This window comes from Rhynchophorus ferrugineus, unplaced genomic scaffold, assembly GCF_030347505.1.
Source record: "Rhynchophorus ferrugineus isolate W39M unplaced genomic scaffold, kcgeb_rfMv2 rfM5, whole genome shotgun sequence".
Taxonomy (NCBI): domain Eukaryota; kingdom Metazoa; phylum Arthropoda; class Insecta; order Coleoptera; family Curculionidae; genus Rhynchophorus; species Rhynchophorus ferrugineus.
In genome coordinates this window covers 25,427,479-25,453,371 of record NW_027472584.1, presented here as the reverse complement: position 1 = coordinate 25,453,371, position 25,893 = coordinate 25,427,479, and the positions used below count along the sequence as shown (strand labels likewise).

General features: G+C 29.1%; 4 protein-coding genes across 27 annotated transcripts in view; 2 read left to right on the top strand and 2 right to left on the bottom strand.

Moving 5' to 3' along the window:
• PMCA (plasma membrane calcium-transporting ATPase 3) overlaps positions 1 to 11,809 on the bottom strand; it is a 92,137-nt gene extending 80,328 nt beyond the window's left edge. For 8 of the 17 annotated variants that reach the window (XR_013005865.1, XM_076404747.1, XM_076404754.1 and 5 more), the window contains exon 1: positions 5,417 to 5,697. The gene's annotated coding sequence lies outside the window, so the exon portion shown is untranslated. Of the gene's footprint in view, positions 1 to 5,416; positions 5,702 to 11,689 lie in introns of those variants that run through there. The other 9 variants (XM_076404756.1, XM_076404734.1, XM_076404752.1 and 6 more) reach the window with 6 other exon arrangements.
• Positions 11,810 to 12,978: 1,169 nt separating this feature from the next.
• On the top strand, positions 12,979 to 15,444 carry Rlip (Ral interacting protein). The gene is made up of 7 exons (XM_076404762.1): positions 12,979 to 13,203; positions 13,261 to 13,387; positions 13,447 to 13,634; positions 13,694 to 13,955; positions 14,010 to 14,187; positions 14,249 to 14,560; positions 14,621 to 15,444. The coding sequence occupies exons 1-7, from the start codon at positions 13,122 to 13,124 to the stop codon at positions 15,353 to 15,355; spliced, it is 1,884 nt and encodes a 627-aa protein (XP_076260877.1). The 5' UTR covers positions 12,979 to 13,121; the 3' UTR covers positions 15,356 to 15,444.
• A 661-nt stretch (positions 15,445 to 16,105) lies between these two features.
• On the bottom strand, positions 16,106 to 19,697 carry Rab6 (RAS oncogene family member Rab6). 2 transcript variants are annotated; one of them, XM_076404773.1, is made up of 6 exons: positions 19,480 to 19,697; positions 19,047 to 19,105; positions 18,563 to 18,722; positions 18,297 to 18,502; positions 18,165 to 18,231; positions 16,106 to 16,615 (listed from the first exon to the last, which is right to left on the bottom strand). In XM_076404773.1, exons 1-6 carry the CDS (start codon positions 19,547 to 19,549, stop codon positions 16,545 to 16,547), a joined length of 633 nt encoding a protein of 210 aa, XP_076260888.1. In that variant the 5' UTR covers positions 19,550 to 19,697; the 3' UTR covers positions 16,106 to 16,544. The 2 variants fall into 2 exon arrangements, with proteins under 2 accessions (XP_076260888.1, XP_076260889.1); XM_076404774.1 differs by lacking the exon at positions 16,106 to 16,615 and adding an exon at positions 16,731 to 18,022.
• Positions 19,686 to 25,893, top strand: part of LOC143196862 (beta-arrestin-1) — a 30,696-nt gene continuing 24,488 nt past the window's right edge. For 3 of the 7 annotated variants that reach the window (XM_076404767.1, XM_076404770.1, XM_076404764.1), the window contains exon 1: positions 19,686 to 19,809. The gene's annotated coding sequence lies outside the window, so the exon portion shown is untranslated. Of the gene's footprint in view, positions 19,810 to 19,922; positions 20,385 to 25,893 lie in introns of those variants that run through there. The other 4 variants (XM_076404766.1, XM_076404763.1, XM_076404765.1 and 1 more) reach the window with 2 other exon arrangements.

The window sequence follows — 25,893 nt, the reverse complement described above, 5'->3', positions numbered from 1 at the left end:
AAAATTATATTCCATTCATATAAAAATAATAAAACTGATATATTATTTTCGCACATATTAAAATAATATAGAACACTATATATACAGGACGACTAAATAAATCATTAAGATAAATGATTAACCTTGATCTAATAATACGACCATATAAACATTGTGTATAATTAAATGTTATAAAAGTGTGAAATATTAACAATTAACTGTGATGATCTAGTATATATAATATTAACGGTATATATTAGGATTTATTTTTTTAACAGAATGTGTATCTTAAAAAGAGTATAACCATTTTGAATATAAATTTAAATTTCCAAATGATTAAAGAAGTATCATGGCCAGAAAATTGTTATTCCGTAAAAGAGTTAATTAAAAAACGGTTAGAGTTATCAAAGATGATACCGAAATATATTAATTAGATATTTAATGGAAACGTTTAAAAAAAAATCTATTTTTGTGGCACAAAGCAGCCAGCGGTTTTTTTCAAATATCTTTTTGATAATTTAAAAACATGAAACGCCCTGTTGGGATTTAGGATGGAAAGACCCCCGGCAAAGAAATTTCCCTGTGTGTGTGTGTGTGTTTTTTAAGCAACGAGGAAACCCCTGTTATAGGTCAAAAGTATTTAAATTAAAACCGCATGAGCAGAATGGGAAAATATCGTACTTAATATTAAACTATGTGTAAAACATTTTTTGAAGGACTGTGTTGTATAAATATAACGAACGATTTATATTCGGGTAGGTATAAACTTTCAATTTTACACCGTAACGTGCAAAACTTTATTCGCACCTCCTTAATTACGTTAAACCATATGCGAAAAAAATCCGAATAAATTTTGGTATTATTGATTGGAACATATTAGGCCAAATATTATTTAATGCTTTATAATGAAACTCATTCAAATATTCTTTTATATATCAAGTAATATCGCTAATCAGAGACCCCAAAAAGTTGTTTTTTTCTGTAAACTTATTAATTAAAAATCATGACTCTTTAAATGTTTCAAAATTCGTTTCTTATATTTTAGAACCTCGATTTTATCAAATAGAGCTTATTTGAGGTGGACCTACCGCTTCGAGTGGGTTTTGAATCACGGTTTTCGGCATTAAGCTTAGAAACTATCTTAGAGGGCATCCGGTCTTACCCCGCTTGTTTATTAACTTAACTCGAATGGGTGTTTCTTGATGTTACTCTAATACTTATGAATAATCACAACTAGAAACAATCACATACATAAATTACATCCATTATGGTCCCGGCAGGATTCAAACCCGCGACTATATGCATTGATTTTTTTAGTGAGAACAATCCTTAGGAACATTATGTACTTAGAGGGTATCCAGTCTTACCCCGCTTGCTTATTGGCACAACTTTATACTACTCAGTTACTTGTGAATAATCAATACGACTATGAAAACATCAGGAGGGCCATCCTGTCGCTTAATAGTTTATTGGTGTGTCGATTTTTGTAGTGAAAACTATCTTTCGGAACATCATGTAAAATTATGTAATGAAAACAAATATTTAACTAAAAGTTTGTAATAAAAATCAACGTGAATTTATTTTAAGAAATAAAGAGAGATTGGAAAAGATAATGAAAAACAAATATAATAATGTAAAAAAAATCAATGTATATTTTACAAAGAGCAAACTCATTAAGAAATAAAATACTTATTAAAATCATACGGGTTATATTTGAACACATTTAATTATTGTTCTCTTTTATGATAACCTTTTTGGAAGTCCTACCTACACCTGCTTAAGTATGCATTACCGCAGGCCAGATAATATATATATTTACACATGACACATTACTTACGTCCACCCTTTTCCTTAATTAGTTGATAAAAACCCTTTTATTCCCCCTACGATTCTGCGAAAGAACATCGAACATTTTTGGATCCGTTCAGTTCTAATCAAATTCTAATTTATGATAACAACTTCCACATAAATTAAATATGAAAATAAACGAGGGATGAAAACTCTATGATAAATGTATCTCGGTTTTCTCTGGATCAATCAATCGAGAAAATACGGGATGGAGGATAAGACAGTGAGAATGAGCAAACCATCTATTTTGGTGGCTAAAATTAGAATCTGCGCTAGGTTTATAGTTAAATCTCGAAAGGATCAATGTATATCCTAAATGTACTAGTATTGTGAATTATTTTAAATCACTTTTCATGTTAAGTGTCGAGAATATAATAATCAGTTCTGATTATTTTAATATTCTAGTAACCATGTTAAGTTTGAAAGAAAGTATTCTCATTTCAACAATATAATTATTTGAATTATATTTCAATTACTTTTTAAATTAACAAAATTATTGTTGGAATGAATAAAACCTAAAGTTAAGACACCAAAAAGAATTAGACAATTTAGAACATCTGGTTGCAAGTTGTCCCAAACTTAACACACCTTGATTATTTTAATTTTTACATTTTGAAGAATACAGATGTAATTTTTTTAAATGAAGCTGCAAAATGTTCTCTATATTTAATCATAATCTTTCTTTTAATCCAAGCTATATTAGTCCACCTTTATATAATTTCTGTCTTGTATTTTAGGGCTTCCTGTCCTGGTCATTATATCCTGAATAATTGATGGGCCTAATACTATGATGACATGAATATCTTAACTAAATAAAGGCAATATTTATGTAAATATCACCTGTAATAACATCAATAAACATAACTTCTAATCAAACACAACAACAATAATAATTTAAAAAAACAACAAATTTGTATTAATCAATGATTTATTTATAATAATATTATATAAAATTAGACGTAGAAAAAAAATGTTCGGAGAATGAACCTGGCGAAAACTACCCAACCATTTACAATTATAGTCACGGTGTCGTGGATATTTTCCTTAAAAACATCCATGACTAAAGGCTCGCTACTATTTCTTCATCGGTAAACGATTCATTGAACTAGAAAAAATATTATTCCACTACTTTTCAATGTACGGCAAACTCTAGTCGTGTTATTTTTACACATACATATTTCCTAATTTAACTCACTGTAACAGATTCATCAACGAACATCAACTTTAAAATCAATAAACTTACCAGAAATTAAGACTTTCTAAGCTGGTTCAGGAAATATTTGCTGTGAACGGAAGAGAGAGAGAGAGAGACAGAGAGAAATACATAGAGAGAGAGAAAGCAGGAATTATAGTCTACACAATAATTTACAGAAACATTTAACTAATATTTACTTTTTGATTGTAACGTATCAACCTGAGAAGTGTCTTCGAAGCATTAACGATTGGTGATAAATTAATAATTTGATGGTATTGACCTCTTAGTAGGTTTTACCAGATTCGAACATATCTGCCAGTATCATTTCTGGAATGATACTTATGATTGATAAATATAGAGATGCCAATGGGCGTGCTTTTAACAATATAACGATAGTCGCCACATATTTGACCTAGTTTTCCGAAAATATGACAAAAGCAATAATAAAAAATTGTCTGAATGATATATATTATATAGCACAATATTTTTGACCTAAACATTGCATTTAATTAAACCACTCTGAAGTATTTAAACTTTTTAAATCGCCAAAAATAATAAACACGTTTTTTTTTATTATTATTGAATTTAATTATTCAGGGTCTATTTTAAAATCGGTTAATTCACAAAGAGAAAAATAACATTAATTTATTTGAATCTATTATGTTATTTTGACTGTTGATATGTAGTAATAAATATGGAAACTTTGTTGGAAAGAAATGTATTTGGTCTTTTAGAAAAAAAAATACATGGATATCGGTGATTTTATACAAAATTGGTGCATATTTTTATAAAAGTTTCCCAGATTCGATAAAAGATGCCAGCATGTCTGTTCTTTTATAAATATCTGATGCTAGTAGAAAGCCTTTTTTCCTCAACAGAGAGACTGGCCATATCTTTGACCCAATTTTCCAATAATATGAAAAAAAAAACGACAAAATATCTAAGTGATCTATCCAAGTGATTTATAGCACGATTTTCTCTCGGCGTCGATTTTTCTCCCAGATTTTCCAAATTCAACTGAACTCGAAAAATCGATCAGCTTATAGCTGTAACTGGAAACCAAAAATAGCTGGAAAATTAACTATAAATAGATCGATTTGCTCAGAAAATGTATGCTGAATCTATATGACGGTAATATGCTGATTGAATTATAATTAATTGACGATCAAAATCGTTTTGCTTCCATGTTCTTTGGTTTTTACCAACGGCAAACAAAAAATTAACCCCCAAATGATTTATGATATGACTTATCCGACGTATTCTCCATATTATTTCGTTTTCGAACTTCCATTCGGACGTTAAATTAATGACGTTATCAAGGAAATAACATTTCTAGATATAGAACAATATTTTTAAAGTTAGTAACGCTCGCAAAGCGGTACAAACTGGATTTCGATGGCTTTGACCTCTTGCTGTGGTCCCGACAGTATTTTGTAAGATTTATTTATGCAAATTCTTGAATATTGGACACTATTTCATTGATTTCTTCATTGTCTCTTAAGTAACAAAACCTACATCGGCTAAAAAACTGTCCATCATCATCATCATCGCATTTAGTATAATTTCTAGAAACACTTCAATGAACTTGCACCTAGTAAAGATAACGGTAACATTTCATTGAATTTAAAAATAGAGATTAGTCATATTTTACGGGACTGTTAAACAAATGTTTTGGTAAGACATTAGCTAGTTGAAAATAAAAAAGAAACTTGTGCAGTGCTAAATTTGTAATTCGAATATCGACGAGCTATGGCAATAGACTCGCTTAATTATAAATAGCTGGTGCCGGTAAAAAGCCTCTGATGAAGTAGAGAGAACAGCCTCCATATCTTTGGTGACCCAATTTTGAAAATAAGGAAACAGCAATAACAATAAAAAAACCAAAATGATTTATAGTTTTTGTTATGATTCGGCTTATTGTTTCGGTTATAAAAATATCGTGGATTTTTTAAAATGTATTTCGATCAAATGAAGAAACATCATGTGGTAATGAGGTCTTCTTTCATAACGGTGCAGTATAAACTAGTATTTTGATGGCTTTGACCTCTTCAAGAGTTCCCCAAGAGCCAACTGCATATTATACAATTGTTTATAATGTAATATATTGTTTGGATTTAAATTTATTTCTTGGAAACATTCAGGGATGTTGTTTTTTTAATATTTCGGTGTTTTAATTTATTGTGACCGTAAATGGGTCAAAGGTAAACATTTGCGCGAATTCCCTGAATATTTTTGTGTTAACCAGCGAAAAAAAACGGCAAGGTTTGTTGGGTTAGAAGTGACGGTGTATCGGAAAGAAAGAGCAGCATGGGAAAAGTGACCTATTTCGAAATGAAGCGAGATCTCAAACGGCCCATGATACATTTGTCCGTGGGTGGAGCGTTCGGTACTTACTTTTCAGCTTTGTCCAATATGTTCGGCTGCGGTAGTAGGTCGCCCCCAGCCTGTTATATCGGCGCACAGTCACAGGGTCAGGTTAACATCGGGCCTAAACGACAAACACCCGGACACTTCGCGCACAACTGCTCTCTCCAGGCCTGCTATCGGCCTCCGTCACTTATTCTATCGCCTGCCGCTAGCTCAGCTCCTGCGCTAGCTGCGCGCCCGCTTCCAATCCAAACCACGAGAGGGAGCCACACACGCGTTGCGGCCGCCCGCTTGCTTGTTCTAGCTGTGGCTGGGCATGCGCACCGGGCCGGCTCGATTATACGCCTGCTTCCTGCGTTCGAACGTTCGACTGCCAAAGCTAACCGACTACGTTGCCAGCTCTCGTCTATCCACAAACCCAACCGGAAATTCCATTGTAAATTGACCTACAACTATCGACACTCATCTTCACTAACGAAAAATCATTCATAAAAAAATAACACACGAAAACATCCAATTGATGGTTCGTCCGACCTTTTTCTCTATAATCCCGATATAGCGACTATTACCTGTTATCTAAAATAAAATCTGAAATTGATGCTTTATTGAACGCTTGCCAATAATTAAGCTATGTCGACAATTTTCTATATTATACTCTCACTAAATTAAAATAAAATATCCAAGAAAACTTGGAAAAACTTATTGATTATGCTTCTTACAGTATGGTTTATTGGCTCATTAATCTAACTCGATCCACTAACACTCAATATTTATTGATAATATCACTAGAAATTTAATTAAAATACTTTCCCGCAAAAAAATGGGAATATATTTTTCTTCCTGTCTTTTACGTCTTTTTTTTCTTTTATTTCGTCACAGACAGCCGAGTTTTATGATAGTTGTAAACCAAACCTCAAATTCTGATATCGAGTCACATTTCATGATATTAAAAAACAATAGAAATGTTCTACATTGTTTTTATTAAATAAAAATATATATTTTTTAAATTTAACTTTAAAATGTATTGCAATAACGATAGAATTTTAGGGATGACAGTAAATTTAACTAATATTTCCAAAATATATTGATTAACTTTTAAACGAAATTGCTTAATTCTTCGATTATTATATATATTGAGTACTTTAACCCACTAAAACAGTTACATTAGTGAAGCTAGAGCTATCAAACGAGGGGTTATAGTAATTATTATTTGATCAACTCTCAGTGTGTGTGATTTAACTAAAATCAATATTCAATTATACAATTTATTATTCGTCGTTTGGTGTGGAAAACAATCAATTTCTGATTTTATCTAAGAAGTTTACCTTTAATAGAGTCCATTGTAATCAAATATATTTAAAGCCACTGCTTCTCTCTCTCTATCTCTCTCTCTATCTCTCTCTCTCTCTCTATCTCTCTCTCTCTCTCTCTCCCTGTCTCTCTTTCTCTCTCTCCCTGTCTCTCTTTCTCTCTCTCTCTCTGTCTCTATTCCTCTCTCCCTGTCTCTCTCTGTCTCTTTGTATCTCTATCTGTCTCTCCCTGTCTCTCTCTGTCTCTCCCTGTCTCTCTCTGTCTCTCCCTGTCTCTATCTGTCTCTCCCTGACTCTCTCTGTCTCTTCCTGTGTCTCCATGTCTCTGCCTATCTCTTCCTGTCTCTATCTGTCTCTCCCTGTCTCTATCTGTCGCTCCCTATCTCTTCCCGTTTCTGTCTATCTCTATCTGTCTTTCCCTGTCTCTGTTTGTCGCTCCCTGTCTCTACCTGTCTCTCCCTATCTCTATCTGTCTTTCCCTGTCTCTCTCTGTCTCTCCCTATCTCTATCTGCCTCTCTCATTAAATTAAAATAAAATAAACAAGAAAACTTGGAAAAACTAATTGATTAGGCTTCTTACAGCATGGTTTATTGGCATATTAATCTAACTCCAACCATCAACACTTTATGATAGTTGAAAACCAAATCTAAAATCCTGATATGAAGTCAAATTTCATGCCATTAAAAAACAATAGAAATTTTGTTATGGCAATGTAACTGGTTTGTGCTTCTTTCTATTATTGATTACTTTATTAGAAAATATGAATCTGATGGGCATGTGGATAGAACAAAAACTTCTTACATTACATAATAAAATGTAAATTTCGAAAAAATAAATAGAAATGTTTTTGATATCAATAAAAAACTACTTTTTTATAATTGAATGTAAAGATTATAGAAACAAATCGTTCGAATACAACACAAAGCGTTAATATCAAAAATATTTTCAAAAACATCGTTATCATCCCACTCACCGAAGTATATAAAATTCAATGAGACAAAAGGAATTAAAATTTTACTGTTTTCGTATTCAAATGTAATTAGATCGACAAAGTTTTCGAAAAAAAAACGATTCCATAACGGAGTAAACGTAAGAATACAAAACACAATTATTCAATTTCGTACTAAACGTTTTATATTTGATATTAAAAACCTCAAGCCGAAAGCAGTTTTCGCTAGTACCATCTGTAGATAACAATTTTATAAATAGATTGTTTTTTTTCAATAATACACTTAATTTTCATGTCGTCAAAACCATAGTTTAACCATTAAAAATTATAATATTTCATTTAATTACTACAAAGCAAATTTCATTATGTTAATTGATCCAGTTTTATCCAGAAATAAGTGGTAAATTCTAGAAAAATTCTAGGGAATCATCCATAATACAGTAAAGCAATATATGAAGCCAAATCTTAACTGGAAAATATTCCCTTTTTTGTTTACATTAAACATAGCCGAGCTTTAGAGCGATGATAATGATTTACCCCCACAAATCTAGTAGGTACTAGCGTTTAAAATTCTCTCTCGCTTTTCCCTCTCTCTGTCCTTTAATATGCAAAAACAGGAACGCTTTCCGAAAAGATTAAAGTTCAGAAGATTAAGTCCGAACTCTTTCAATTCACCTTCATCAAGTTTACTCCAGCTCCAGTCCCTTTGGTTTGACCTCATACAATCAGGAATATCCTGGGCTAACTAGAGAACCCTCCCGTCTCAGGCTTAAGCTCATGTAAAATTAAAGGAAAAGTAAGGACCGCACTAGTCCAGTCAGTCGAAAAAAAGCTTTTAATATCATTAAAAGCCAGTATTATATAGATTTATTTTTATTATTTTAACGTGGTAATGAGAAAAGTAAAATAAAGCTTGTGAAAGACGAACTTGTTTCCGATAATTGAAGCAATCGGTTAAACCAACAAAACTATTATTCAAATTTATTAGTAGATAGCTGGGTGAAAAAGTAATGAACACTTTTTGTGGACTAAAAATGAGCTATTGTTATTTCATGGTAATAGCATGTGACCTTAAGACATTATAAGTATCAAAATCGAGATTTTACCGTATGCGTCATATAGACCAGATATTTATCCATGCGATTGTTACAAGTTTTTGGTTTATTTCTGAAGAAAAGGTTCAATCATTACAATTGTGGATACATTTTATAACGTCGAAAAAAGTTTCTTTTGTTAGGTTTGATACTTTAAACACGGGTAATTTTTTCACCCATCTATCAAAACAAAAATTACATACATAATCATGTAACATAATCTATGTAATATTAGGTTGAAGCGGGTAAAATTAAAATATATTTTTCATAACTATTAACTATATGCCCGTAATATAAATTAGAAATACACGTTTTTTTATATATCTATAAATAGATTTACCTATCTCTTACTCGAATATTATTTCGACGAGATTGTAGTATTAGAAAGTGTTTCATTTACATTGTGTACGCCAAAAAAATGCATTTTCCCTGTACCGATGACACCGTGTAAATTATAACGAAAATAAAAATATTTCTGTTTCGTCTGGTTGAAATATGAAAATGCGAAACAAGCTATTTTAAAATCCCTTTCGGCTACAAAACGATTTCGAGAAAAATAGTACGAATTTTTTTGATGACGTACATGTCTGGATATACAGGGAAGTGTAAAACTAATCGTAGACGTTTAATTTTGACGGAAATGATGGATCAACATCTTTTGTAATTAGATTAATGTCAAAATACTGTCAACTATCGAATTATGAAAAACCTATTCTCATTAATTCAAAGAAAAAAAACGAAGAAAAAAAATTAACAAGCAGAATTACTTTGAAAAATAATATTACACTAGACTCTACATAAGAAATATTACGAAAAATTAAGTTGAGTCTTTATATTAAAGTCAAGTCATGCCAGACAAGAGTTAAAATCACTATTTAAAATGATGACTCAATTCCTAGAAGCAATCAGTTACTGGTCATCTATAAGAAACTTCTATAAAAGAGCAGTAGGACTGTATATAGAGTCATCCATCAAAATTTTGATTCCTTGTCATTAGAAGTAACATCTTACTAATATGTCTGTGTGTTCCAAATGGAGATTTATTAAAGGTTTTGGATCATCACAAATTAAAAGAAAATAAAAAAGACAAGTCAGCAAGATTAACGTAAAAGAAAATCCGTAATTTATTTAAAAAAATTATGCGGCTGATAATAATTATGATACAAATATTAGATATATATATATATATATATATATATATATATATATATATATATATATATATATATATATATATATATATATATAATATAATATAATATATATATATATATATATATATATATATATAATATAATATAATATATATATATATATAATATAATATAATATATATATATATATATATATATATATATATATATATAATATAATATATATAATATATTAGAACACCAAGTTAAAAATAGAGAAAAAATATGCGAAATATCAAAAATCCTATAATGACACATCGCGTGTTCTGATTAAGTGTACCAGAAGAAATGTTTTCCACGTTATTAGGAAAAAGCTACAGTAATATAATACACTATTTTAGAATATGGACATAGTAAATGGTTATATTTCTTTAGTAAATCAATAGACTACAGTGGCACTCCTATTTTTTGACCAGAAGGCCGGTCTATACCCTGGAGACTACCAGATATAGAAAAAATTTAGGTGCGGGCGTTTCTATATTCAACCATTTAAAACTCCCTGTCTATTCCATAAATCTGAGGATTTTAGATACATTTATCCATTATAGTAAATTAGTAATTAATGACAGATTAAATTTTAAAAAAATATGAATTTTATATTTCTATCATAATTTGTCAATTTCTGCCGAATGGTAATGTCAAAACAATAACCTGGTTTCGACCTCCTGTCAAATGACAGTTAACTCAATAATATATCACTTGAAAAAAGAAATTGTAGACTAAATCGTTCACAGGTTTGGAGTCAGACCCTCAAGAAATTCACCAGTACATTCATATTCTGGACGCACAATAAACCCTTATTTCCTTATCAAAAATGATACTAATCTAGATTTGTCAAAGGTCATCTTGACGGAGATAAACCAAATATTATATTACAAAACCTAAAATAAATGAAAATATTTTTGTTATAATAAATTAAAAATGTTTATCTGACTTTTATTTCAATTCCAAGTTTTACCACTCTAAAAAATACAGTTTATAAATCAAAATCTTCATTATCTCTTTCGAATAAAGAAACTAATCATTAAATCAAATCGAAAATCATATAGTTTCAGAAATTATTACAATTATCCCCTATAATGATGTTATCAGTTATCATTTAGTCGAAAACTATTATGTAGCTGCGGACAAATAATGATATCACACTAAATGAAGTTAACTAAGTTAACTAATACAAACTTAGTCAATAAAAGAAAATCTAAGATTATATTTAAGATAAATTTAGTATGTAAAATTTTAAGATCGATTAACACAAGCATGTATATGTAAGTGCAACAAAATAATTGTTGATTTTTTAACACCCAATCTGATAAGAACAATAAAAATTAACAAAATCACAAATAGTAAAAATAAATGAACATAATGAAAAACACAACATTTAGAAAGGGCACCAATCGATATGAAACGTCCAGAATGTAGAGGGGGGTCAAGAGAGATTATGAAAAGTAATAGACCTATTTGAAAAAAATACAGGCTTGATTGCCTATATTTAAATATAGACAAAAATATGAGTTAAGCTCAACTTATTAAAATAATCATTGAATATCTAATTGCCTTTTTAAAATATTTTAGACGAATTTTGTGGTAACCTAACCAGACGATTCTTGGGTTTATGGAATTTACATTGACGTCATAATAATGATTGTATTTTAAGTTATGTAACACTCTCCCACAAAAAAAACAAGCTCGATTAACAGTTAAAGAATCACAGCAAGCAATTATGGATCATATAATAATATAAAGAAAATCTTACCTTATTTTCTTATGGATGAAAATAAATCTGCTAGTATTTTGTGGGATGTTCTAATGGTCCCATGATCTTCTCAACTTCTCTATTGACAAATGCTATGTTGTAAAACCAATTCAGCGATGTGTTGATCACCTCCATCCCCTTGATCGTTTCCGGTCAAACGATTTCTACAATGTCCTTTTAACAGTCACTCCTGAAAGTATCATTAAAAAAACCACTCGAAATATAAAAACATCCCTTTTAATATGTTTGTATGTATATGTTTGTGTGTATTTCTTATAATTAAAGTAAAAGTAGAGAAAAAAACGAGATTGTCTAAATATATCAATTTGATAGATACGCAAATAAAATTATTATGGGTTAGGCGAAAATAAAAGACATAAAATTAATTAAAATATAAATCAAAAATCACGTGACCATCCATAAATAACTGACATGCGAACCTAGAAAGGTCTCTATGTGTATTTCTCGTGTATTTTTTTAATAATAAGCTAGACAATAGCAAGTGCAAATCATGCTTGAAATAATATATTTAGCAAAGTAGTTTTATCATCAATTACCATAAATGATTGAAGAAAACGACCATAAGATTTTCATCTTTATTTTTTTTGTTCGGTTGTCAGGTACCTTTGGTTTTTCAAATAAAACCTGAAAGCGAATAGTGACAATTTTTACGGTGGGTGTCACAATACCACCATGTGCATATTAATTGATACGGTATATGCAGGCTTCTTATATAGCCATAACTGATAAAACACTATATAGATGTTAGCGAAAATTAAAATTTTCCGGTTTAGAATTATTATAGTGAATGTGGGGTCTCAATGACGATAGGAAAGTATTGGAAATATGGAGTTGACGTTCAACGTTGCCAGTTTTGCTTCCCCACAGTCAAATTTAACCCTGACCTCTCCCCGCCCCTATAATATACATTGCAATCTTCAAAGGGTTTAAATAACACACATTTTTAAACTATATTTAAACAAATGTTTAAACGAAATTATTACAAATACCTAAATTATAGTGCCAAAAAAACATCACTAAAATATCCATCACCCCATAGATATCAATATTTTTACAGTAATATTTTGAAGAAAAAGTACATACTTTATGCGCCATCTATTAATAATTAAATTAACCCTACATCGATTTATAAGTAAAGTTAGATATCGTTTTTATTGTTGTCTTACTCCACACCTACGTTTGGAACAATCACAGACAGACGTTCTTGAGTTTCAATATAAAATAAAAAGAGGAAGAAACTAAAGTCATGAATTTATCTACGAAATGCTCACCAATGACACTAAAAACAAAACATAAGGCGCATTCGGCAAAAATAAGAATAACTTATGTTGTAAAATATGTTGTTTATGTGTAAACCCTAACTCATACTAACTTGAAATATTACATTTATATTTATAAATACATATTTAACATGGATTTTGACAGTCCAGAAGTTATGAAAGACTTCCCTGGTTTATATTCATCTGAAAAAAAGAAGGGAGCTGATAATGATTGTGGGTATTATCAAGATAAGATTAACTTGTGCTTATTTTTATTATCCTTATTTTAAGATAACGATGAGAGCGAAAAGACCACTAAAAAAGACATGCTTATAGGAAAACGCAAAGAGAAAAAAGATAAAAAGGATAAAGATAAAGGATATGCAGCCCTTGAAGGAGAGAGTTCTGATGAAGCAAGGTAGTAAACTAAAATTTACCTAGATCAGATCAATTAATATATACTTTATGCTTTCTTAGTCCATGTAAATCAAAAAAATCAAAAACTTTTAAGTTCACAAAGTCTAAGGATAAAGAAAAAGAAAAGCAAAAGGAGAAGCATGAAGTAACTAAGAAAAGCCGACCTAAAAAATCTGAAAAACCACAAAAAGGTAGAAAAGGATTTGGACCTTCAAAACAGATTGTAGGAGGAAGTAGTGAACTGGCAGGTAAATAGTATAGTGGATGTCAATTTCTGTTTTAAATTATCAATATTATTTTATTTTAGATGCTTTGCCAATATTTGGAGTAGATTTAGAAGAAGCCTGTAAAAGAGGTAGATGTCATGATGGAATATTTATACCATTACCTATTCGTGAATGTGTGGATTACATAGAAGCAGCTGGTATTAATTTTGAAGGAGTTTATAAAATTAGTGGACCAAAAAATAAAGTATCCCAAATTAAAAAATTATATAATAATAGACAGGTAGTTCATTTTTCTGAGTATGATGTCCCAACTGCTACTAGTTCACTGAAAATGTTTTTAAGGTAAATGTATAGCTAAGGTGTCAATGCATTAAATTGTGAAGACAATAATTTTAGAGATCTTCCAGAGCCAATTTTTACAAATGACCTACTAATTAGATTTGAAGAAGCTGGGGCTATATTGAATTATAATACTAGAGAAAAACATTTAAAAACTTTAGTTGAATCTTTACCTAGTGTAAATAGACTTCTACTTGGTTGGCTTGTAGTTCACCTACATAATATATCTCTAAAGGTTATATTCATGATTTAATTCCTTTCAATATCCAATTGATTTAAAAATATACATTTTATAGAAGCATGTTAACAAAATGGATAAACAAGCCTTAGCACAAGCTTTAAATCATACTTTTCATGTATCATCAAGGCTCTTACATGCTCTATTACTACACCAAGAGGCTTTATTTCCAAATTTAACTATAACAAAATATTATCCACCTTTGGATTCAGGATCTGCATTACCAGATGATCCAGTAATTATTGAAAAGGAACTTAGCAAATTGGAATCACTTTTAAGTCAAATTCATTGGGAAATGCAGAATGGGCATATATCAAAGACAAGAGAAGAACATTTATGGGAAGTTCAGAGAATAACTACTGAATTGAAGGTATACTCATTAAAATTTAATCTATACATAAAATACTTATAAAAAGTATATTTTTTTCAGAGAAAATTAAAGAAATTTGCTAAAACTGAAAGCAGTCAACCTGATCAAGCAAAATCAAGCCAAGAAAAACAAGAGGACAATGCAAAAGATGAATTAGATAACACAAAAGATGAATTAGATAATGCAGAAGTTCAAGATCAGGCAACTGTTGTTATAAGTGAAGAACCAGAGGCCCCAAAATTGGAACAGGCATCCGATGAAAATAAGTTAGAAGAAGAAAAGGAAATTCATGTTGAGGAGAAGGGTGATTGTTCAGGTATTCTAAAGGATCAGCAAAGGTCAGACTCAGAAGAAGATGAATACACTGATTCTGAAATAACATCCACTGATAGTGAGCTGTTAGAGGAATGTCAGTATTTTGATGAAAAAATTGTAACAATGAAAATAAAGAACAATTTATTAAAAGAACTGATTGAAACTCTTATGATGAACATTAATAAGGAGAAAATGGAAATAGGAGAATATCAAAGACAAATTCTTAATTTAAAGAGAGGTTTGCCTCAAAGACCACCCTATAAAAAATGTTTAAAGGACCCGAATAGTTTCCATGAAGTACAAACTTTACTGGCAAGGGAAAATCATATGCTCCAAATTAAAAAGCTGCATTTAGTTAGGCAAGTTATGGAACAAACCGAACAATGCATTGATTTAACAGCAAAATTGAAATACACTTTTAAGGATATTAAAGATCAAAAGATAATGCAGGGCAAGGATATTACAACTAAGACGCCATAAAAATTAAGAATTTAAAACAATGTAATTAAATATGTATATTGTATAAATAAATATAATAAATTACCTTATATAATATTCTTGTGCTCAAATATGCCTTGATTATTTCATATTATTGAATGTTGAATTTAGTTTTGGTTAGTATATACAAAAACTATATTTATAACACATTTTCTTTTTCGGTGAAATAATTTATTTAAAACTTTTTCAATAACAATAAACGAGGTTGGTTTTATTAGTAGTAATACTTTCAATCCAGATTCCATTTGTCTAGTTGCGAAACCAAAATAATTATTCTTTTTATAGCTTGAACATATTTGGCCAAGAATTGCATGGCTTAGTTGAAGGTTTATTATTTTAGTCTTGAAATAAACCTCGTTAGAGTAAACAAACAAGTAGTAAATTCTTTATAAATGTCGCTGATTTTTTTCATTGTCATTAATTTAAAAACACGTCACCAAACGTAAAACTATTATCTTTACCATAAAAACTACTTAAAAATAACGTGGGCTAAATAACAGTTATTAGTCATTTCAGAACTCAGGCAACTAGATTACTTAATCAAGCTAAGTATGAGTATCATTTTAATACCCACTTTATTTTAAAACCTGATATTGAAATCTGTATAATAAATTCATTTTTACTACTGTGAAATATACGATTAGCTCTAATAGAATTGAACTTGTGTTTTTATATGGACCAAATTTTATAGGGTTTAAGGAAGGAAATGGGCAATAAAAAATAGAAACATAATTCTTTGAAACAACCAGAAAAATTATTATTATTTTACATTGTCTAAAAATGGTAACAAGCATAGGGTGATTAAAATCAAATTGATTGAGCTGTACAGTGATCAACTAAAAGTAGAGCGAAATAATTAAATAAATATGGATTTTTGGGATACATATTATTTATGATTGCAAATTTGTGGATGTCCCTCGCCACATACATATTACGTGCAAAATTACTTATAGAATATCACACTTATAGCAATTTTAAGGCAGTCTTACACTGGACAATAATATTGAAATAAGTAACTGGTATATAGCATGTTATAGGTATTAGTAAATCCAGATAGTTGTCCAGTATAAATCCAAAGCCTGATTATAACATTTAACATAGGCAGAGACTACTTTTGAATTCTTGTAACTAAAAGATGATTTTTTAGAACTATTATTCGATGAATGCACTTTTAGCACATGCACCCGCCTTCTGAATCTTGCTGGTCATTTTGGAGTTGGGGCTGAGTTTGAAGATCAACAGCTGAAAAAAACTTATTAAGGAAAATATGGTGGATAAGTTTCTATTTCTGTTAGAACTGCAAGCAAGCATATTTCAGCCAGAATAAGCTACAATGTATTGAAATAAAAATCACATATGTTTTATTACTGATTTTATTTCCTTTTTTTATATGATAAATACAGTGTTTGATAGCTACACATTTCAGATATTATTTTAATATAAACATATTAATTCAAACACTGTAATATCATATTTAAAAAATCTCATGATACACAGATTGGTTACAATATAATTTCATGCTTTAACATTTTTTTAGCATCAATTTTCATACATATTAAATAAACAATGAATCACCGAAGATTTATAGTGGATAGTTTTTAAGTGGAACAATATTTTCTTTAAGGTATTTTGTGGACACTAATTTGATCCATTAAAACATTTCTTTTAAGAATTAGAAAAAATGTTTGTGCATTTAATTTGATATTGAAGTGTGCGCAAATGAAATTATTTATAAAATAATGTATGATTCACTGTATATTAAATGTAAATGCATAATATAAAGGGTATTGTTTATCATGGCCTCTAAAATATATATAATATATATAAGCTACTCAATAGAAATATTTAAGAGCACTTTAGCAATTACAAAAATGTTTAGTAAAAATTTAGGCAGATTTTAAAAAGATTGTATTATTTTTTCAGTACCTAGGACTAGGTATAGTACTATAAGTTAAGTACTTAACATATAAGTTAATAAATAAATTTTCTAAATGGATAAAAACTCTTAAAGAAATAAATAATGGTAGTTCTAATAAGTTACTAATCAATATAAATGCACTTTTTAAAAAGTAACACTCAACATATATGAGCTCTACTATAAAAAAATACTTTCTAGTAAGTGTATAATTAAAGAAATTACAAAACTCAATAACAAGAAAATTTTGAGCAATAACTGGGCACTGGGTTCTTTGATAGAATACATTATATAAAAAGTGAAACGCTCAAGGCCTATAATTGAATAATAATTCTGAGCATTTTTGAATATGTATTCAATTCTTATTAATTACTTTCCTAGAGTATTGCACAAAATTTCACTGATTTAATTATTGCTTTGTTCAGCCATTTTTTTACACAAAAATAATTAAAACAAAACAACCGCGTTTCGCTACATAATTCAAAAATGCTATTACAGAACTTGCCTCATTAAGCAAAATACTGCATAGCATTCCCGAATATAATACAAATAACTTAAAATACTTATAAAGTAAAAGGGCAACAATGTTAAAAAAATAGAAAGAATTGTTTTTACAAAAAAAATACATATACAATCAAAGCATGAATAGCTAACATAGATCTAGAATCAACATGCACAATTTCCATCTGGATCCTGCACTTCATTGGGTGTGTCTTTCAAGACAACTTCTTGCACTAAAAATTTTATTAAGGAAAATAAAACGAAAAAATTAAATAAATAATGAGGGAACAAAAATTAAATCAACTGTTCTATAACAGACATGCAAAGAGATATGAAACAATAACATGCAAGGCAAAGTATCTAAAAAAAGGATACTATCTTCCGGTGGCTTATTCTCTGTTGAGTCCATACCAGGAAGGGCAGCAGCTACACGTCTAAATAACTAAAAATATACAAACAGAAATTTACAAAAGGTTCTAAATATATATATATTTTTTTTAAATATACCTGTTTAACATTATATCCAGCTTTAGCACTAGTCTCAATAAACATAACATTCAGTTCTTTAGCCTTTCTTTCTCCCTCTTCAGTATTAACTTGTCTTTTGTCTGACAAATCAGTTTTATTACCCACAAGCATAATTATGACATCGCTACCTCTTTCAGTTCTTACATCATCAATCCATTTTGATGTTTGATGAAAGGAATTAGCATCTTTAAAATTGTCCATTTAACATTTCTTATGATCTTGCATCATATCAAAGGATTACTTACTGGTTATATCATAAACTACTACAGCAACAGTTGAATCTCGAATATAAGATGGAATTAGAGATCTAAAACGCTCCTGACCTGCAGTATCCCATAATTGCAGTCTTACAGTTCGATCCTCAAGGTACATAGTTTTGGATAAAAAATCTATTCCTATGGTGGCCTATTATAAAACAGATGTAACCTGTCACTTAGCATATTTTTACAAAAATTCTAATGAAAAATACTAAACTACTTCAAAAACAAAAACATTGATCTACTTTAAACAATGATTAACTTGATATGAATGTCAATTTGATATTGATTATGAATCATATAACAAAAAAATCAAACTGAAAGCTGCTATACAAGTTATCAAATTACATTTTTTCTCTACAATTATGAAATATTGCACTTTGTTTCTTTATGCTTCATTTTAAGTTTATTATAGTGTAAAATTATGTTTTCCATATTGTTTATTTGAGTAATTATATCATATTTTCTTTACCTGATAAGTATTATCGAAACTATCATACATAAACCGTGTGATGAGGGAAGTCTTCCCCACTGTAAAAGAAACATCATTTTAAAACTATTAACATTATAAATATAGAAGCAATAATTATAAGGAATTCAATATTGAATTTGCATAAATTAATTTGGACATATATATATTTTAATTTTTTTATCCCGCATAGGTAAAATAAAATTAAAGATATACTATGCAAACAGGTACATAACCTGGGATTAAAAGCTCTGTAATTGGAAAATTAGAGCTTAAAGTTGAACGACAATTAAATATTTTGTAATTATTATAAATATATTTTTAGAATGGGCAGTAAAAGTAACTGTAAAACAAAAAAAGGGGATCATTTATTGATCATTTCGACTACGCCTGCTATGAAAGTTTACAACTCATCAAGAAATGTCAAAAAACTTACCGCTCTGTTCTCCGAGAAAAACTAACTTAAATTTCCGTAGGGGATTGCCAAAATCACCCGACGTCGACATTATGATCTTTAAATTTCAATAATTATCGTGATAGCTCACACGACAATTCCGATACTTCACAGTTATTTTATCACAGAACAACCACACAACTCCCTACCACTAGTAAAATATCGTCGTGTCTTCTCTGATTATTGACAGATTATGACATGACATAAACTAGAGCGCCCTCTCCTTGGTTCTCTATGTCTTCAAAAGATGTCGCAATTTTAGAATGATCATATCTTATTATTTGAATTAATGTGTAATAAATAATACTAAAGGTAAGAAAATCACAAACTGTTTTTGTTAATGAACAATGGAAATTTAATAGTCCAAATTAATTATTAATAAGAAGGGGGAATATAAAGTCAGATTTTGACTTATAAATTCCCCCAGAAGCCATTTTGTTGGTAATCTATAGACAAGCAGTTCCGTGTTTTAAGCTCGTTTATTTCTATATCTGATAAGGATTTTCTATTTTGGTTAAATAAAATAACTATATTTATAAACGAAATGTTAACTACACTTCGAGCATATTCGTAAGAGATTTTGAAAGGAAACAGTAGTTCAATATTTCAAATAGCGTTATACTACCCTACTCCTCGCATATTGCTAGTGTATTTGTGCTTTCCTCCCAGTTGAGTTAGGCTGTCGTGGTTCTGATTAAACGTCATTTGTATCAATTTTCATCGTAGAATTTAGTGCGCTATTCGACGAGAAAATTGCCAGTTGTTTGTTGGAGAGAGGGAAATCTAATAGATCTAACCTAATCAAACTTGGTATTGCAGAAACAGCGGTTTTCAGTTAGCTACATATAAACCACCAATTTCGGGATTTCTAGGAAAATACTGCACACGTAAGTTAATTAAATTACTAACAGTGTAATGAATTAAATTCCACACATATTTCTACGATTAAATCTGTTCTATGGGCTATGAGAGATTTGTTACGTTAAAGTAAACAAATATTAATTTTTCCTGTAAATTGTAATTTTTATAAATAGAACTTAACGTACTTTTAACCCAGCTTACTACCCACTTAAATTTACTTATAAATATTTAAAAGTAATGTGCTCTAATAGTGATTCTAGTTAAAAAAGCCAAAGGCTAAATTCTAAATTTATTTTAAATCAAAGGGCTAATTTAAATAAAAATTTACATAAGAAATACAAATAAAGTGCAACTGATATAAATGTAATATAAAAAGTTGAATTGTTTCTTGAACAGTTTGATTTAAAACCATACTTTATTATATAAGTAAGCAGGTAATTAATTAATCTAGTAGCAGGAAAAAGGGTGTATTGTCGTTTTTTTAGCTTTTATTATCTAATAGTGGTTACTCCCCCAGGATCCTCCTTCATTTTGATAATTGTGTGTTTAAAATATTTATCCTTTTCACGAGACACGCCTCAAGATGTGCTTAATCACTTATGAGTCAGTATACAGGTATTCAAAAGATTACAATGTGGAAGACCTCATAAATTTATTCTTAAATAATTAGAATTCGAATTAGTTAATCATCCAGTAAAATTTTAAACATAATTTGCGGTTATTTATTTATTTTATACAAATATTGGATAATTTATTGTAATTAAATTTTAAAGAGTATATTAAAGAATATATTTATATTTTTATTCATTGTTTATTTAACATACAGTATAATTTTTGGGAATTATATAAGATGTTTTTATTGATTCTCTAATTTATTTTTATTTATATAGTCGCTTATCTTATCATTTTGTATTTATTCTATGTGTAAAAAAATATTTAAAGTACCCTTGATATTATTTGGCCCATTTCACCTACCAAGTTACCTTAAATTGAACTTAATACTTTTAATTTTCCATATTATTTTACATTATTTGATTAATGCATATAGATGGTATATTCCAAATAAGTTAATTTTAATGTTTTTCTATCGATTTTCTTTCATAAGCAATTTCCCCCTTGGTATTCTAATTATACACTTTTCAAGATGTCTTATTTTGAAGTTTTATCTCCAGGGTTTTTATGCGGTTTTTCTGACACTTTATCGGCATAATTACTATGTCAATTTGATTGATATTAATTGAAAATTAATCATGTACCATGAATTTTATTAAGTCAATCAAATTAAATTAATAGTAGTCGTAAATTTGGTGTAAAATTTGATTGTAATTCGTTTTATTGCAATAAAATAAAAATTGTTATATATTTTATTATCGCATTAGAAAAAAACATTTGTTGAATTCTAGTGTTACAGCGGTTTATACATTGTTTTAAATCGAAATATCCGGACGAGTAAATGTTTATGGAAGATAATGTACATTTGATATGAAACGCAATAGAAAAATCTGTGTAATTCAATGATTGTATTTATCGAAACGATGTTACTAAATTGCTATAAGTGATTAATCGAATGAAACGGATGGGCATATGTGCGGTTGTCATAACTGACGTCATTGTGGCTAAAAACAAGCAGTCCTGTCGTCGTCATGGATACAAAACTTACTTCATAAAAGTGATTGCTTGTACTAAACCGGAATAACATAACATTTGTCCAGCTTAGATTTTTGATTGATAGTTGATGGTGTTGTAAACAAGTTATTTTTATAATATCTTGTTATAATTGGTCGGTGATATTCAATATTATGATCTACGATTACATTTTCTTTATAGGTAGTATCCGTCAATCCATTCTTTGTTGTTAATTTGTTATTGCGATTGAATATTGTTTTGGTGTGGTAATTCTTTCAGAAATGACAGATGATGAATAGCCGGTACGTCATTGCTCGAGTAAATTCACAAATAATATGGAACCATATTGAAATTTGTTATTTTTATTAGTTAATTATCAGTATTTTATACTTATACTTGATACTATGATGACCAAAATTACACCATTTGAAAAACAAAGTCAGTACATTATAACAACTCCCCTGAGATATATTTTTCATATTTAAATCAATTATTTTTTACATTTATTTTTAAGTCTCCTTCACAAACTATTGGTTTATCTGGACTGGACCTAAAGTTTAACGTGGGCTCCGAACCACGGTCCTCGGCATTAAGCCTACCGACTGGCGAGTGACCAACTTTAGAAATCATCCCAGAAGACATTCGATCTTACCCTGGTTACTGGCGTTACTGGGATAATTTTCCTTGTCGGATTTTACACTCTTGCCTAGAACAATCACAAACATAAATTTTCGACCATGCCCCAGCAAGATTCGAACCCGCTATCGCAACAGTAGGAAGACCGTCCTATCCCCTTTACCACTGAGCCACCAAGCTGGCTAAAACAATTATTAAAAAGGAAAATGGCTTAGTTACTTTTCAGTTGATGTTTCCATTTTGGTTTTAATATTTTCAACCTCTTCTATTACTATAATAAAAAAATGTTAGGTTTAATAGGGTTTATCACTTCTTTAAGAGTTTTGAATATTTTTACGCGACTGTCGAGTTTATTAATAAATAAATAAATAGTCATCCCTTCAGGAATTAATGTTATTATTGATTTTATCGTAAAATATTTATTACCCACTTTTTTCCTGTGTTCTTTTTTAGTGTATATTTCTGTCTATTAATTGTACGAAAAAGTACTTGCGCGTTTTTTTAGTTTTATGTTGGTCAGTAACAAAGAAAAATAGATTCTTTATTCATTAAGTTAGATAATGGTAATAATCAGGTGGATAATAATCTGGGTTATTTAACGCTTATCGATGAGTCTCTAGAAGGACATCATCAAAGAGAAACATTGATTTCATTGCAATATAGTTGTTAATTAATAGTTTAATTGAATTTCTACACCAAACCAACTGTCATCGATATTTTATCGGGTTACTAGTTATTATCTTATTCAAAACGCGACTTATCTTTTTTAATATCATTACTACGTTTAAATCCAGGAAAGCAAGATGTAGTTGTATCATCAGAGTAATTATTAAAAAAAAATTAAGTGACCATAAAAATGAAATGCAATTTAAAAAATATTAATTAATTTTTTCCATAAACATTTTATTACGCGATTAAGAGATTTCAATTAAAAATATATATATATATATATATATATATATATCCGGTGTTAATGTCCCAATCGAAATATCCCTTTTGATTTAATATTCTCCGATGTCTTCTGCTCCTGTACTAAAGAATTTGACAGCAGACTTGCGCCAAACATGATCTCCAACAGGAATCCTAGGAGGATCGTTCTTGCGTTGCCTTTTATTGCACAGTCCAATACCTATGGTGTTATTCTTCAACTTGTTGCATTCGTGTGGTCGCCTCAGTCGAATTCGATTCGGCTATATTTCCGGTTTAAATATTTCCATGAAGTGTACACCGGGGCCATTGGCTTTTCGATGAAAAAAGTTTTCAAAAAAGTTAAGATTTTACCAGTCATGAAGAACAGAAACAGGGACACGATGGTATTTATCTTGTTTTTTTTCTGTAATTTTTTTTATGGAACTCTACCTCTCGTATTATATCATCAATTAATTTTGCAGTATTTTAAATTTTATTTTTTTTTCAGATCAGTATTATAGTTTGTGTTCATTTTTTATTTTTATTTCATCAAGTAGAATTTTTATATTTTTAATTAGGATTTATAATTGTTTATATGTTATGTTTTCGTTTTTTTTTTACAGTAATTGTTTGATTTAATTTTCCTTAAAGAAATTTTTAAAATAGCTTACATTGTTTTTTTCAAATTAATATTACGCTTTAAATGTTATTTTTTTATGTATTTGATGTGATATAATAGATGTTTAATAGTTTGTTTACCACTGCCTTCTTGATGAAAAGGTTTTTCAAAATATTAAGATTTCTCCAATTATCAGCAAGTAGTACTGTATTTTTTTAATCATTATATTTATGTGTATTTTTTCAACTAGAATGCTTATATTTTTAGTTAGGAAAATTGTTTATATGTTATGTTTTCTTTTTTTTCACAGTAGTTGTTTGATTTACTTTTTGTCAAAGATATTTTTTAAAAAGTTTAACTTTTACCATGTAAAATTATTCGAATTTATCGTAAATAATTAATTCAGATTGTAGTATTTTCAATTTTATTTTTTTCAAATGAATATTATAGTTTAAATGTTCTTTTTTCACTTATTTGATATATCACATGATAAATGTTTAATAGTTTGTTTACCACTGCCTTCTTGATGAAAATGTTTGTCATAATATTAAAATTTCTTCAATTGTCAGAAAGTAGTACTGTATTTTTTTAAATAATTATATTTATATGTATATTTTCAAGTAAAAATTATATATTTTTAATTAGGAATTTCGTTTTTTTTTTCGTTAAAGATATTTTTTGAAAAGTTAAAATTTTATCACGTAAAATCATTCGAATTTATCGTACATAATTAATTAAGATTGCAGTATTTTAAAGTGTTTAATTTTTTCATGTTTTTAATTATAGTTTTTTAATGTTTTCACGTTATATTTTCTATTTATGTATGATGGCTGTTTGGTTGCTTGTTTTCTGCGGGTCTATTGTTTCTGTAAACAGTTTGTTTACACTGTTTATTCGATTTTATTTATTCATTTGCTCGTAATGTAAGTGGAGTCTACAACAAGTTAAGGCTATTATAGTACGTAATTTTTCATCGGACGGCAATTTTCTCTGAAGTTTGATTATGATCAAACACGTACCACATACCGTACGATCATTAATATATAAAATTCATTCATTTAAGTTTTTTTCGCCCGATTCTTAGAAAGACGGTGAAAAGTTGTGTAACCACAACGGAACTGTCAGATATTTTAACATTTCCAAATGAAATTGTAACGCAAAAAAGTTCAACTTATTTTGTCAGTTTTAACAGTTGATTGACAACATTGTCGGTATTGTAAGTATATTATTACTTTGGGCAAACTTTTTTTTTGTTAACCGAGGCTTCGTTTGACGTTATAACCAAATTTTACGTTCTTGAAAAATAGATGAATTTCCATTTTTGTGGATGTAAACTGTTTTCGACAATTTTCAATTTTATTCGACGAACTAACGCACTTGAAACTTTAATATGGCAAGAGTCAATTAATATTGAATTTCACATATTCCAGTTTCATTTAATCAGTGTCGAATTGGAAGCGGCAAAAACGATTTGTAACGTGATACAAAATAAAATTGTCGTCGATATGTATGTTCGTTGGAAATTCCGTTTTGCTTCAATTGATTTTAATTGTAAAATGGGAGTGGAAAAAACTGATGCCTCTTGTTTTATTATTTCGTTATCACTAATTGTTTCATACAAATCCGATTTGGGCCAATTATTTATTTATAGTTGAATTGCGATAAAAATCTCTGGACCAAAAAGATGATTATAGCTCGTTTTTTTTCTCGAACTACCATTATTAAAAGTTAATTGGCCCTTGTTT

Excerpts from the sequence above, each read along its gene's own strand:
- Rlip (XM_076404762.1), top strand. The coding sequence starts at position 13,122 with ATGGATTTTGACAGTCCAGAAGTTATGAAAGACTTCCCTGGTTTATAT. Across the intron at positions 13,635-13,693 it reads AGGAAGTAGTGAACTGGCAG|ATGCTTTGCCAATATTTGGA; the intron begins GTAAATAGTATA and ends ATTTTATTTTAG. Across the intron at positions 14,561-14,620 it reads GAATAACTACTGAATTGAAG|AGAAAATTAAAGAAATTTGC; the intron begins GTATACTCATTA and ends TATTTTTTTCAG.
- Rab6 (XM_076404773.1), bottom strand. The coding sequence starts at position 19,549 with ATGTCGACGTCGGGTGATTTTGGCAATCCCCTACGGAAATTTAAGTTA. Across the intron at positions 18,723-19,046 it reads GTTTCGATAATACTTATCAG|GCCACCATAGGAATAGATTT; the intron begins GTAAAGAAAATA and ends GTTTTATAATAG. Across the intron at positions 18,232-18,296 it reads CTGGATATAATGTTAAACAG|TTATTTAGACGTGTAGCTGC; the intron begins GTATATTTAAAA and ends GTATATTTTTAG.